At 41.4% G+C, this 13919-nt stretch overlaps 1 protein-coding gene across 2 annotated transcripts in view; it reads right to left on the reverse strand.

Moving 5' to 3' along the window:
- stac (SH3 and cysteine rich domain) overlaps positions 1-13116 on the reverse strand; it is a 106780-nt gene extending 93664 nt beyond the window's left edge. The window contains exons 1-2 of one of the 2 annotated variants that reach the window (XM_034195662.1): positions 12604-13116; positions 10307-10339 (exon numbers count right to left, since the gene is read on the reverse strand). In XM_034195662.1, the coding sequence (XP_034051553.1) occupies positions 10307-10339; positions 12604-12792 (222 nt within the window). In that variant the 5' untranslated portion in view covers positions 12793-13116. The remainder of the gene's footprint in view (positions 1-10306; positions 10340-12603) is intronic. The other variant, XM_034195663.1, reaches the window with a different exon arrangement.
- Between the last annotated feature and the right edge of the window lie 803 nt (positions 13117-13919).

Genomic DNA, 13919 nt, shown 5'->3' on the forward strand with positions numbered 1-13919 from the left:
CTTCTCTCCCCCTGCCATCCCCCTATTACCCCATCCCCGTAGAGACGGTGCCTGCTCCCAGACCACCAATAACTAGCAAAAATCTATTTAAGCATAAAAATTCAAAAAGAAAAAATAATATAGCACCTTCAATTGCACCACAGACTAAAACAGTTAAATGTGGTCTATTAAACATTAGGTCTCTTTCTTCTAAGTCCCTGTTGGTAAATGATATAATAATTGATCAACGTATTGATTTATTCTGCCTAACAGAAACTTGGTTACAGCAGGATGAATATGTTAGTTTAAATGAGTCAACACCCCCGAGTCACACTAACTGTCAGAATGCTCGTAGCACGGGCCGGGGCGGAGGATTAGCAGCAATCCTTCATTCCAGCTTATTAATTAATCAAAAACCTAGACAGAGCTTTAATTCATTTGAAAGCTTGTCTCTTAGTCTTGTCCATCCAAATTGGAAGTCCCAAAAACCAGTTTTATTTGTTATTATCTATCGTCCACCTGGTCGTTACTGTGAGTTTCTCTGTGAATTTTCAGACCTTTTGTCTGACTTAGTGCTTAGCTCAGATAAGATAATTATAGTGGGCGATTTTAACATCCACACAGATGCTGAGAATGACAGCCTCAACACTGCATTTAATCTATTATTAGACTCTATCAGCTTTGCTCAAAAAGTAAATGAGTCCACCCACCACTTTAATCATATTTTAGATCTTGTTCTGACTTATGGTATGGAAATAGAAGACTTAACAGTATTCCCTGAAAACTCCCTTTTGTCTGATCATTTTTTAATAACATTTACATTTACCCTGATGGACTACCCTGCAGTGGGGAATAAGTTTCATTACACTAGAAGTCTTTCAGAAAGCGCTGTAACTAGGTTTAAGGATATGATTCCTTCTTTATGTTCTCTAATGTCATATACCAACACAGAGCAGAGTAGCTACCTAAACTCTGTAAGGGAGTTAGAGTATCTTGTCAATAGTTTTACATCCTCATTGAAGACAACTTTGGATGCTGTAGCTCCTCTGAAAAAGAGAGCTTTAAATCAGAAGTGTCTGACTCCGTGGTATAACTCACAAACTCGTAGCTTAAAGCAGATAACCCGTAAGTTGGAGAGGAAATGGCGTCTCACTAATTTAGAAGATCTTCACTTAGCCTGGAAAAAGAGTTTGTTGCTCTATAAGAAAGCCCTTCGTGAAGCTAGGACATCTTTCTACTCATCACTAATTGAAGAAAATAAGAACAACCCCAGGTTTCTTTTCAGCACTGTAGCCAGGCTGACAAAGAGTCAGAGCTCTATTGAGCTGAGTATTCCATTAACTTTAACTAGTAATGACTTCATGACTTTCTTTGCTAACAAAATTTTGACTATTAGAGAAAAAATTACTCATAACCATCCCAAAGATGTATCGTTATCTTTGGCTGCTTTCAGTGATGCCGGTATTTGGTTAGACTCTTTCTCTCCGATTGTTCTGTCTGAGTTATTTTCATTAGTTACTTCATCCAAACCATCAACATGCTTATTAGACCCCATTCCTGCCAGGCTGCTCAAGGAAGTCCTACCATTATTTAATGCTTCAATCTTAAATATGATCAATCTATCTTTGTTAGTTGGTTATGTACCACAGGCCTTTAAGGTGGCAGTAATTAAACCATTACTTAAAAAGCCATCACTTGACCCAGCTATCTTAGCTAATTATAGGCCAATCTCCAACCTTCCTTTTCTCTCAAAGATTCTTGAGAGGGTAGTTGTAAAACAGCTAACTGATCACCTGCAGAGGAATGGTCTATTTGAAGAGTTTCAGTCAGGTTTTAGAATTCATCATAGTACAGAAACAGCATTAGTGAAGGTTACAAATGATCTTCTTATGGCTTCGGACAGTGGACTTATCTCTGTGCTTGTTCTGTTGGACCTCAGTGCTGCTTTTGATACTGTTGACCATAAAATTTTATTACAGAGATTAGAGCATGTCATAGGTATTAAAGGCATTGCGCTGCGGTGGTTTGAATCATATTTGTCTAATAGATTACAGTTTGTTCATGTAAATGGGGAATCTTCTTCACAGACTAAAGTTAATTATGGAGTTCCACAAGGTTCTGTGCTAGGACCAATTTTATTCACTTTATACATGCTTCCCTTGGGCAGTATTATTAGACGGTATTGCTTAAATTTTCATTGTTACGCAGATGATACCCAGCTTTATCTATCCATGAAGCCAGAGGATACGCACCAATTAGCTAAACTGCAGGATTGTCTTACAGACATAAAGACATGGATGACCTCTAATTTCCTGCTTTTAAACTCAGATAAAACTGAAGTTATTGTACTTGGCCCCACAAATCTTAGAAGCATGGTGTCTAACCAGATCGTTACTCTGGATGGCATTTCCCTGATCTCTAGTAATACTGTGAGAAATCTTGGAGTTATTTTTGATCAGGATATGTCATTCAAAGCGCATATTAAACAAATATGTAGGACTGCCTTTTTGCATTTACGCAATATCTCTAAAATCAGAAAGGTCTTGTCTCAGAGTGATGCTGAAAAACTAATTCATGCATTTATTTCCTCTAGGCTGGACTATTGTAATTCATTATTATCAGGTTGTCCTAAAAGTTCCCTAAAAAGCCTTCAGTTGGTTCAGAATGCTGCAGCTAGAGTACTGACGGGGACTAGCAGGAGAGAGCATATCTCACCCGTGTTGGCCTCCCTTCATTGGCTTCCTGTTAATGCTAGAATAGAATTTAAAATTCTTCTTCTTACTTATAAGGTTTTGAATAATCAGGTCCCATCTTATCTTAGGGACCTCGTAGTACCATATTACCCCATTAGAGCGCTTCGCTCTCAGACTGCGGGCTTACTTGTAGTTCCTAGGGTTTGTACGAGTAGAATGGGAGGCAGAGCCTTCAGCTTTCAGGCTCCTCTCCTGTGGAACCAGCTCCCAATTCAGATCAGGGAGACAGATACCCTCTCTACTTTTAAGATTAGGCTTAAAACTTTCCTTTTCGCTCAGGCTTATAGTTAGGGCTGGATCGGGTGACCCTGGACCATCCCTTGGTTATGTTGCTTTAGACGTAGACTGTGTTTCATAATTATTGTATGGCCTTGCCTTGCAATGTGGAGCGCCTTGGGGCAACTGTTTGTTGTGATTTGGCGCTATACAAGAAAAAAGTTGATTGATTGATTGATTGATTCATTCATTGCACATACTTTTAAGTTGTGGTTTCTGGTTGTGCGCCGACAGCAGGAATCTGATGGAAGACGGTGTGTTCTTCTCTAATGATCCATTACATGTCATCACCTCTGTAACTGCACGTAAGCACCTGTGGAGAGTTTGTGTTGACAGCCTGCCTTGTCAAGGTCAGTTTAGGCATTTTAAAGTTTATTTAAAACACGGATTGCCTGCAAAAAGTATTTGACCCCCTGGGTTTTTCCTGATTTTTCTTGCTTTTAATAACATCCTGGGATGTAACAATGCATCATGAATTGTGATAATCATATCAAATTGCATTTTTTTTAAATGAGTATTGTGATACCATGAATAATCAACTACTGCACAGAAGAAACAATGAACCCTTGCAGAAGAATCCTAAATGAATTATAAAATGTGCAAATCAAAAACAGATAGCATCAAGGATTACAACTTCTACTCCGTGGTGGGCACAGATAACCAAAAATTAACTTCGATAACAGATAATCAGATAACTGAAAAGTTATCTTCGATTAAGATAAAACAATAAACCACCCAAAAATGTATCAGAAGTTACAGATAACCGATAACAGATAAATTCCAATATTGTCTTTGGTACATTTAAACTAATTTAAGTTTTAATGCCACAATAACTTCTACTAATATTAAAAGTAACAGACCCACACACTGAGACCACACTTTTGTCTTTGAACATTCTGCCCCTGCTGGAAGCTCTTGTTTACTACAGAGCTCCCAAGACAGAGGCATTCTGAGAGCAGCCCTAAAGCCAGCTCTCTATCAATTACAACACTCTGGTCAGGCGGAGGTGCAGAGCTGTCTTGTAATGTTATTATTATTATTATTATTATTATTATTGCTGTTGTTTTGTTTTTAAACTTCATTTGTAAAAAAAAAAAAAAAAAAAAAAAAAAGCCATTTGCAAAGCCAAAAAGTTGATTTGACAATCATCTGATATAACTGGGGTTAAAACAAATACAACACTGCCATCTACTGGTTCCCAGATGCTTAGTACTTAGGGCGAATACTGCCATAAACACTACTGGCCAGTAGATGGCAGCAGAGGCCTTGAAAACAAAATTCCAGATAATCCCTGTCTGCTACATTTAAAAAGCATGGAATTTAATTAACAAACGCAAATACAATAACAACGTCTATAAACCCAGAGAATATATTCAAGAGAGTTTTAGGCACTAGAGTTTAATGCTGTTGTCCATGGAGCCTGAAGAGAGTGTCTGAAATGCATTTGTCCTGTCGTGAACATGAGATTACGTCATCCTACCCATAATGCACTGCTGGGCTCAGCATGTGCTCACAAAACATTAAAAATTAGCACATTACTTTAAAACTAAAACATATATCTGATATTTTCACTTTATAAAACTTCAGACATGACAGTAATTTTAAATAACTTGTCCAAAATTAGTTTGGTAAAATTTGAACCATAAGTTAAAAATGTATGCCTCTGGATGACTTAGGTGATATTGCCAGCATATCGGTATGGCGGAAAAGGAAATGTTTTTTTTTTTGTGGCTACTTCTCCTTTGTCTGCAGAGGATAGGGATGCTTTTCATAGAAGCAGTTCTCTTCTGTTTGCAGAGAGTATAATTGTACGTCTGTTACAAAACTTTTAACAGGTAGATGCTGAACTGATTTTAAATTTTAGAAATGCTTGTTGCTGTTAAGCTTTGTTTATCGGTCTAAAAGTTATCAGACAAAGGTTAATCGGAAGATAATTGGTCGGATAATGGTTTTTAAAGTTATCTAAAAAGATAATCCGATAATGAAAACATTATCTTCGATAATTATCTGTTATCGGATTATCGGAACTGTGCCCACCACTGCTTGTACTTCAGAGCAAGTTGTTTATTTAAAGTTAAAACATTCACCACAAATTACTTTTAATATAATTAGTGTGAACAGTGATGTAAGTGTATCATATGTATTGAATGGAACTAGTGCAAAAATTTACAAAATGACTCTCTTTAATCTGAAATTGAAACCAAATGTCTACAATACGGCACAAATTTTATAAAAATGTAACTTTTATAAGTGCTCACTCCATTTAGTACATAGATGACAATGAAATGACCAATTTTACTGGCAGATGAGGCAGATAAACTGCTATGAAGATTTTGAGCTAACGTTTTCCCTGAGCCAACACTGACAAAAAGAGAATGGTTGAACCAACAAAAAAGAAGCTGAGTGAATTAAGTTGTTTGAACTTAAGTAAGTTAGATCAACTCTAACTTAAACTTAACTTCAAACAACTTAATTCATTCAGGTTTTACCAGTTGTAACAATTTTTTAAGTTGGTTCTTTTTTCAGTGTACATATGAAAAGGTTTTAATAACAGACTAAAGACACTGTTATGTGGGCCCCTGAAGAGGAGGTACTGCTGGCCCACCACCACCAGAGGGCGCCCTGCTTGGAGTGCGGGCTCCAAGCACGAGAGGGCGCCAGACCCAGAAGAAGTGACAGCTGTCAGAGTGGCCCCAACCAACAAGCCGCAGGAAACTACAGCAGTTCCTCGGCTTTGCAAATTTTTACAGGAGGTTCATTAAAGGTTACAGTCAGGTAGTTAGCCCCCTGACTGCCCTGACCTCCACCAAGGTCCCCTTCGCCTGGTCGGATCGGTGCGAAGCCGCGTTCCAGGAGTTGAAACGCCGGTTCTCGACTGCACCAGTTCTGGTGCAGCCTGATCCTGATCGCCAGTACATAGTAGAAGTGGACGCCTCTGACTCAGGGATAGGAGCTGTGCTGTCCCAGAGCGTGGAGGCTGATAAAGTTCTCCATCCTTGTGCCTTTTATTCCCGCAGGTTGACCCCAGCTGAACGGAACTATGACGTCGGCAATGGGGAACTTCTTGCGGTGAAGGAGGCTCTTGAAGAGTGGAGACACCTGCTGGAGGGGGCATCGTTGCCCTTCACGGTTTTCACGGACCATCAGAACCTGGAGTACATCCGGACCGCCAAGCGGCTGAACCCCAGGCAAGCCCGCTGGTCTCTGTTCTTCGGGCGCTTTGACTTCCAGATCACGTATCGCCCCGGGACCAAGAACCAAAAATCAGATGCATTGTCCCGGGTGCATGAAGAAGAAGCCAAAGCTGTCGAACCCCACCGAGACCATCATCCCCGAGTCCACTGTCGTGGCCACCCTCACCTGGGACGTGGAGAAGACCGTCCGGGAGGCCCTGACAAGGAGCCCGGACCCGGGGACTGGCCCCAAGAACAGACTGTACGTCCCACCAGAGGCTAGAGCTGCCGTATTGGACTTCTGTCACGGGTCCAAGCTCTCCTGTCATCCCGGAGTGCGTAGGACCGTGGCAGTAGTCCAGCAGCGCTTCTGGTGGGCGTCCCTGGAAACCGACGTCCGGGACTATGTCCAGGCCTGTACCATCTGCGCCAGGGGCAAGGCAGACCATCGGAGGACGACGGGCCTCCTCCAACCCCTGCCAGTGCCTCATCGCCCCTGGTCTCACATCGGCCTGGATTTCATCACGGGCCTCCCGCCGTCCCAGGGCAACTCCGTGATTCTCACGATAGTGGACCGGTTCTCCAAGGCGGCCCACTTCGTGGCCCTCCCGAAGCTCCCGACGGCCCAGGAGATGGCAGACCTCCTGGTCCACCACATCATGCGGCTGCATGGGATACCATCGGACGTTGTATCAGATCGTGGTCCCCAGTTCTCTTCACAGTTGTGGAAGAGTTTCTGCAAGGAGCTGGGGGCCACCGTGAGTCTCTCGTCCGGGTACCACCCCCAGACCAACGGCCAGGCAGAGCGGGCCAACCAGGAGTTGGAGCAGGCCCTTCGGTGTGTCACCTCCGCGCATCCGGCGGCCTGGAGTCACCATCTGGCCTGGATCGAGTATGCCCACAACAGCCAAGTTTCATCTGCTACCGGCCTCTCCCCTTTTGAGGCATGTTTGGGGTACCAGCCCCCATTGTTCCCGCTGGTGGAGGGAGAGGTCGGTGTGCCCTCGGTCCAGGCCCACCTCAGGAGGTGCTGCCGGGTGTGGCGGACCGCCCGCTCTGCCCTGTTAAAGGCCCGGACGAGGGCTAAGACCCATGCGGACCGCCGACGTTACCCGGCCCCCACATACCAGCCCGGGCAGGAGGTGTGGCTTTCAACAAAGGACATCCCCCTCTGTGTGGACTCCCCTAAGTTAAAGGACAGATACATTGGACCATTTCAAATCCTCAAGATCATCAACCCGGCCGCAGTGAAGCGCCGACTCCCGGCTTCACTGCGGATCCACCCTGTATTCCACGTGTCCCGCATCAAGCCATACCACACCTCGCCCCTCTGTGCACCTGGACCTACGCCGCCTCCTGCCCGGCTCATCGATGGGGAGCCTGCTTGGACGGTCCGCAGGCTCCTGGACGTCCGTCGTAAGGGCCGGGGGTTCCAATACCTGGTGGACTGGGAGGGGTATGGACCTGAAGAACGCTCCTGGGTGAAGAGGAGCTTCATCCTGGACCCGGCCCTCCTGGCCGAGTTCTACGCAAGACACCCAGACAAGCCTGGTCGGGCGCCAGGAGGCGCCCGTTGAGGGGGGGGGGTCCTGTTATGTGGGCCGCTGAAGAGGAGGTACTGCTGGCCCACCACCACCAGAGGGCGCCCTGCTTGGAGTGTGGGCTCCAAGCACGAGAGGGCGCCAGACCCAGAAGAAGTGACAGCTGTCACTCATCGCACCAGCTGTCACTCATCTACACCACTACATAAGCCGGACTGTAACTCCACCTCCCCGCTGAGAAATCGACTACCAAGAGGTAATTTTCTCTGCTGACTAAAACGTTGTGTACTAATCTAATCTCATTTGCAGCCGTTGTCCTGTGGTTGTTGCCTTATCTGGGATTTTGGCGTTTGGTGTGACTGCGACGACTGCGCCTCACACTCCAAACAGATAAGTGGTTAATCAAGAGCTGCACGAGTGTGTGATTTGGAGGTGGAGGTTCTCCCTCCTAACTGTGTACAGACCGTGGACCACTGAGTGTGCGGACTTACACTCATTCATCTTGTCTCTGCTTTCTGCCAGCAGTACCAGGGTCGACAGCCGAAGACAGAGGCCACCTGGGGATACGGGACTTGGCGGCTCCGGTGTTCTTCAGACCGTTGGTGGTGGAAGCCGTGTGGGACGTGGCTTCTCTCTCGTCGGGGGTCTTCTATCTTCGAGCCTGCCCACATGTCACCTGGTGTTAATTGGCTTTACAAATTTTGTGTGTTTAGTTGTGTGTTGTCACAACATTAAATTGTTACCTTTTGGCTTACTCATTGTCCGTTCATTTGCGCCCCCTGTTGTGGGTCCGTGCTACGACACCTTCCCAACAGACACACTAGTTGTGAGGTACTTTTAATTGTCAACAGTAGAAAATGTATATTGTTCATGTTATATTTCTGCTGTTATATACTGTTTTTCCTGTACTTTATTTATTTTCTTATTTTTAATTATTGTGTTTTATTCATTGATATTATGTTGTTTTATTCCGTCAACCACTTGATTTTATGTGCAGGGTGTTAATGTGTTATATAAACAAACAAAGTGCTTGATAGTCAGTCCTTTTTAGTAAATGGACTGCATTTATATAGCGCTTTTCCATCTGCACCAGACGCTCAAAGCACTTTACAAATAATGCCTCACATTCACCCTGATGTGAGTTAGTCTAGACAAATTCACAATACTGTGCCATATTGTTTCTATTTCTTAACCATTTCACAACCCTTATTGTTAGACTTTTATTGGATTGAGATGTTGTAGAAATTTGTTTTTATGCTGAGATTAAGTCTTTGAAATGTTTTGCAAGAACAAGTCATATTTCTTATTTGATGTAATAAATTGATTAATAATTCTAAATACTACTACTACTACTACTACTACTACTACTACTAATAATAATAATAATAATAATGTAAACCTCAAGGAATTATGTAGGTTTTTTTAGGGACTGAATGCATAAATATCCAAAGCCACATATTTGTATCAGTTTTGAGTCTGAGAAACTATCTTCAGAAAAACATATTTAATTTTTTTGAAATAAATATTCTTTTATTTTGTTTTCAGTCTTATGGCATGTCCATTTTCACTGCATCCAAAACAGAGTGATGCTGTGGGAGCAATGATTTGATGGTGCCATTTTTGCCAAATAGAGTCTCTTTAAACTGACATGTTTTACGGTGCATACAGAACAACATGCATGGATTGTTACCGTGAACATTTCAGCTATCATGCCTGAGAAAACTGTTCCAGCAACTCGTCTGTGCAGCTGCAGCGTGTGTCTCTTTCACATGGTGAAGATCAATCCATTCTATGGGTCAGTCTGGAACAATCAATTTGAACCCGTTCTCTGCCATTAGCGCCATCACTTGTGCACACAAGCATCAATAAGCAAACGTGTAAGAATTTTCTTGCATCCTATTTACCTGCTTGACTTTCACATGCCAAAGACAAAAACAAAAAGCAACACAGTTATATTAATAGTTGCATCTCGACAAATACTGTGGAAAAATTTGTTTTTAAATATAAATATATAAAGGCTGTAAAAAAATTAAATCCTACAATCCAATACCAGTATAAGTATTTTTTTTTAAATAAGGCTTATTGATAAGTCAGAACAAAGTGTGGGAATGTGTGCATGCATGCAAACGACCATGTTGCACTTGATGGCATGAAATCAATAAGATGTGTGATCTATTAAAGCAGTAAGAGTTAATGGGGACTGTGCAGTGTGATGCAAAACACATAAATAACAGCCAGTTTAGATACACCATGTATCATTTGAGCTAAAATGTGATGCAGCCTTGAAGAAAAATCTCTTCTTGCCATATGGGTGATGGCGTTCTTAAACTGCATTGCATGGGCATTGATTTCTGTAAGATCTATGGGGTTTTTTATTTAAAGCAGCAAAAGTTGCAATGCCAGACAACTTTTATCTCTCTCTCTCTCTCTCTCTCTCTCTCTCTCTCTCTCTCTCTCTCTCTCTCTCTCTCTCTCTCTCTCTCTCTCTCTATATATATATATATATATATGCTATATATGCACATGCATGCTGTTATGATGGACTAGAATCACTTCTACAATCTGCACCAGAGTGCAGCCTCACCTTGCGCTTGTGAAGTTCAGGCCTCACAGTGTTCTTAAGGAGGAACAAAAAACACAAACATAGCTTTACTGTATGCTTACTGGTGTAATCAGACTACACTGACAAAAAAGGAGAAAACCTAATTAAATTACTTTAGTTGGAAACAGTCAAATGATTTAAGTGTAACCAAATTAAGTTGACAATTCTGTAAATATTACTTGTTAATCTGGATCAGTCCAATTCATTTGGCTGACTGCAAAAAATTTGTGAGTTTGCGCAAATAAAAAGTATTAGTTAGATGTTATAGGTTGAGTGTTAACAATTGAAACACTTAATTTGATTTGGCCAACAACTCTCTTTTTTTCAGTGTACTGAGAAGCTCATTCTACCATCTAAGCAAAATTACATATTTTTAACATTTTTTTTAAACTGTAAAAAAAAAATGTGTGAAAACGTAAAAACTCAAGGCAACCAGCTGCAATAAATTTTTGAGTTTACTCAACTTAAAAATATTAAACATTATGTTATCGGGTTGAGTAAACTCAAATCTGTGCAGCTGACCAACCGCCTTGAGAAAATCTAATTACATTGATTTAATTGCTAGCACAATTATTAATTGCCCATTTGGATCAACCTAATTAATTTGACTGTTACCAAATGAAGGACTTTATTAAGATGGCCCAACAACTTTTTTAATTTACTGAGGAACTTGATCCACAATAGAAGCAAGACTAAAACCCTTTTAGCTACGATTACACTGTTTAAGCTCATTCTACTAACTATAAGCAAGATTACAAATTGTTAACATTTTTTACACTTAAAACAAAGAGTGAAAATGTAAAAACTCAAAGAAACCAGGCGCAATAAATTTTTGAGTTTACTCAACTTAAAAACAACTTTTTCAGCTTCTGAGGAACTTACTCCACAACAGAAGCAAGATTAAACGCCTTTTAGCCACTATTACACTGTTTTGTTTTTTATGAAAATATAAAAACTCAAGGCATGCAGCTGCAATAAACTTGAATTTACTGAAATAAAAAAACTTTAGTTACACTGAAAAAGAGCCAACTAAAAAAAACGTTACAACTGGTAAAACCTGAATGAATTAAGTTGTTCAAACTTAAGTTAACTTGCAAACTTTGTAAGTTAAGTTAACAACTTAATGCATTCAGGTTTTATCAATTGTAATGCTTTTTTAAGTTGGTTCAAACTGTTCTTTTTTCAGTGTAGATGTTACAGGTTGAGTAAACTCAGCTATAAATAAACACAAATGCAGCTTGTCTTGATTTTTTATGTTTTCTCAATTTTTTACACTGCATTTTCTATATTTTGACTGAATTCTTCTTTCAGCAAAGACAGGTTCACTTAAAAAAAAAAAATCCACAATACCAGTCAAAACAAACAAATAAACAAACAAATAAACAAAAAAACCATAGTTAACAATGGGGAAAAAAGATAAACGTGAACCTCTCCTTTAAAAGTCACAATGCAAATTATTCTCAGAACCTGATCCAAACTGGCAAAAAAAAAACCCTGTATTTAGAAAAAACTATAATTTCCATCTTTATTTATTGAAATAATACGACGTGTACATGCCTACTGTGTCAGCACTTTCGGGACAGAACCAGACACAAATGACAGTATTTTACGCAGATCGTAGCGCAGTCTGTGCAACATGTGGCGCACATAGATGGCAGCTGTGCATGTGGACCACACAACCTCCTGCATCAACCACAACCTCCAAAACCTGCTTATTAACATATACTCATAATGCTCTTTAACAATGAGAAACATTAGAAACAACGCAAGCTTTATATTTCCGCCCACATTAGACAACCACAAAATCTGTGAAATGTTAAAAATCTGCTCTGTTTTTGGATATTATATGTACACTAAATATTAATTTTATCGCCACAAAAGGAGCCTCGTGAATTGGATTTATGGCAGTTACCTTCCAACTCGTAAATAAAAATGATATTAAAAAAGATTGGATAAGTGCGCGTTTGTCACTTTATGGGGGTCATATGAAACTTTTTTTTTACATCATCATATTCAAATTAACTACCTGCGGTAATGAGTCATATTTGAAAGGTTTTGTTACAATCTCTTCAATTTAATGATAGTTTTTGTTCTGTTTTTATTGCTGGTCACAGAGTCGATCGTGCGTCAACAGATGCGCAAAGTCTCCCAAGTTGTTATGTTAGTTTGGACAGATTCACAAAGCGATCATCCTGCATATGAGCAGGTTGATGATGGTTTAAATGAAAGAATAATAAGAAAAGAAGAAGAAGAAGAAGAAAGGAGTAGGGCCGTCCTACCTTGGTTTCCTGTTGGCTTGCAGTCCCCGTCGGGGATTTTGGTGTCTCGTTCTGGTCCCGCTCCCCCTCTTTGCCCCCACTTTCGTCCTGAATCATATTGGCCGGCGGGATCATCCTCTTCTCTCCGTTTGGTTCCAGCCCCTCACATCGTTTCCATTCCTCTGTAGTGACCCGAGGATATAAAGTCATCCACGGCCAAGGAGTAGCCGAAAAGATAGAAAAGCGTCTGCGGGGACAGATAACGTGCGCGGATCCTTTCCCCGATCCCAAAGTGCAAAGCCGTCCAACTGGGTTTTAAAAGTCTCCTGTCTGACCACGGGAGCGTTTGGCGTTTATTGTGCGTAAAACTGCCAAGACGTCTCCAAGTCCACGCCGTGCGCCACACACTTAATCAGGGGGGTGGGGCTGCTGCTGGGAGGGAAGGAGGTGAAACGTGACACGTTGTGACGACTTCACACGGAAGGAAGGATCCGATTGTCAAGTTGAAGTCACTGAAGATGAAATGTCCCTGCATGCTTCAGCTTCGTTTTGTCGAATTATGACACTTAGAAACAACAAAGGCACTCATTAAAGTGTACAATTCCACCAGGAGCCCTGGTTTACTGAAGGTGTGCGCCAGGATAACTGAGGAAGTGTGTGGTGTGTCTGTGGGGGCGGTGGGGCGCTGCACACTTTTTTTTTTTAGAAGATAGTTTGAACACAAATCATCATATGATCAAATATAATAGTACAAGTGCAATAGAACACAACACTCAGTTCGAATCAGAGCACTTTTGTTGTTGTTGCTGTTGTCAGGGATTGGATCATTTGTTGGATAAGCAATAAGAAAAAGGGACAGGACAAATATAACTTCTTTCCATTTATTAAAGAGCTTAAGGGATAATGAAAACAATGCAGTTCTGCATATGGTCTGAACTAAAACAAGGTGTCCAGTGCTTAAAAAGTAACATTTTAAAATAATCCTCTATCTCAGTACAAAGTGCCAGGGACGACTCACCACACCCCATGTGATTGTTGATTCCCAGCCACTATGGGCCCATCCAGAATCAGCTCAGTACAGTGTGAGAAAGATGCTGTGTACGCGCTGTCCAACTCCTGACATTTCTGAGTGATTCTTTCCATACAAGAACCCCGATGTGTAGCAAGCCTGCACAAGGTTGCCTCAAGTGGTGCACAAGACAGCAGAAAGGGGGGAGCATGGATGAGCTATTCTGACACTACATAACAGGATACATTTTAATATTGTAAAAAGCACACATCACGTAAATCAGAAGCAAAATATATCAAATTTTGTATCCTTCTTGCTCCAAATAATG

This window comes from Thalassophryne amazonica, chromosome 19, assembly GCF_902500255.1.
Source record: "Thalassophryne amazonica chromosome 19, fThaAma1.1, whole genome shotgun sequence".
Classification (NCBI taxonomy): Eukaryota; Metazoa; Chordata; class Actinopteri; order Batrachoidiformes; family Batrachoididae; genus Thalassophryne; species Thalassophryne amazonica.